General features: G+C 33.5%; 1 protein-coding gene across 1 annotated transcript; it reads left to right on the top strand.

Annotated features, from left to right (window-relative positions):
- On the top strand, nucleotides 1–309 carry LOC113910971 (28S ribosomal protein S36, mitochondrial-like). The gene has a single exon (XM_035723178.1). It carries the CDS (start codon nucleotides 1–3, stop codon nucleotides 307–309), a length of 309 nt encoding a protein of 102 aa, XP_035579071.1.
- Nucleotides 310–1,079: the final 770 nt, after the last annotated feature.

Here is a 1,079-nt window from a genome sequence, read left to right as displayed (position 1 = left end):
ATGGGTAGCAAGATGGCGTCTGCCAGCAGGGTCGTTCAGGTAGTCAAGCCACATACTCCATTAATAAGATTCCCTGACAAAAGAGACAATCCGAAACCTAACTTTTCAGAAGTTTTGAGATCAGCAGGACTACCGTCTTACTCTTCTTCAACTTCACGGCATTCTAAGGGAAGTAAATCCCCAGATTTGTTGATGCATCAGGGTCCACCAGACACTGCAGAAATAATAAAAACGTTACCTCAGAAATACAGAAGGAAACTTGTATCTCAAGAAGAAACTGAATTTATCCAACGTGGAGGTCCAGAATAATCACTGACAGTGTGGTTGCTATTTGTCATCACACAAGACTAGTCTTTACAATAAAGGACTTCCAAAATGGCACACGAGAAATTATATAGTAAACAACTTGAATAAATACTCTACAAAAAAAAAAAAAAAGAAATCTAGAAAATTTAGATGGACAATTTTATCTCCTAATATATGTATCTTGGTCAGCTTCTCCATAAGCTTACCTAATTTTTTATATGTTTATATGCTTATTGAAGTATACATTTTTAAATGTTAAAAAAAAATTCAACCCAAGTTGTTGCATTTATCAATAGTTTGTTTCTTTTTATTGCTGAATAGTTATTGCGAAGTATGAATGTACCACAGTCCATTTAACTGTTTATTGAAAGGCATCTGCGTTGTTTTCAGTTTCTGGAATTTATGAATAAATCTGCTATGAACATTTGTGCATATTGTTTTATGTGAACATGACTTCATTCCTTTGGGTTCAATTGCTGGGTCATATAGTAGTTGTATGTTTAGTTTTAAAAGAAACTGCTAAACTCTTTTCCAGAAAAAGCATACCATTTTACATTCCCATGGATAATGTACTAGTGATCCAGTTTCTCTGCATCTTTACCAGCATTTAATGTTGTCATCAATTTTTTGTTTTAGCCATTCCAGTAGGTGTGTAGTGATATCTCATTGTGGTTTTAATTTAATTCCCCTAAGGCTAATGATGTTGTACATATTTTCTTGTGCTTATTTGTTATCTTTATATCCTTTGGGGAGAAATGTCTATTCATAATATT

This window comes from Zalophus californianus, chromosome 12 (genome assembly GCF_009762305.2).
Source record: "Zalophus californianus isolate mZalCal1 chromosome 12, mZalCal1.pri.v2, whole genome shotgun sequence".
In the NCBI taxonomy this organism is placed as follows: Eukaryota; Metazoa; Chordata; class Mammalia; order Carnivora; family Otariidae; genus Zalophus; species Zalophus californianus.
This window is presented reverse-complemented; position numbering and strand designations above follow the sequence as displayed.

Coding starts and splice junctions, on each gene's coding strand:
- LOC113910971 (XM_035723178.1), top strand. CDS start 1: ATGGGTAGCAAGATGGCGTCTGCCAGCAGGGTCGTTCAGGTAGTCAAG.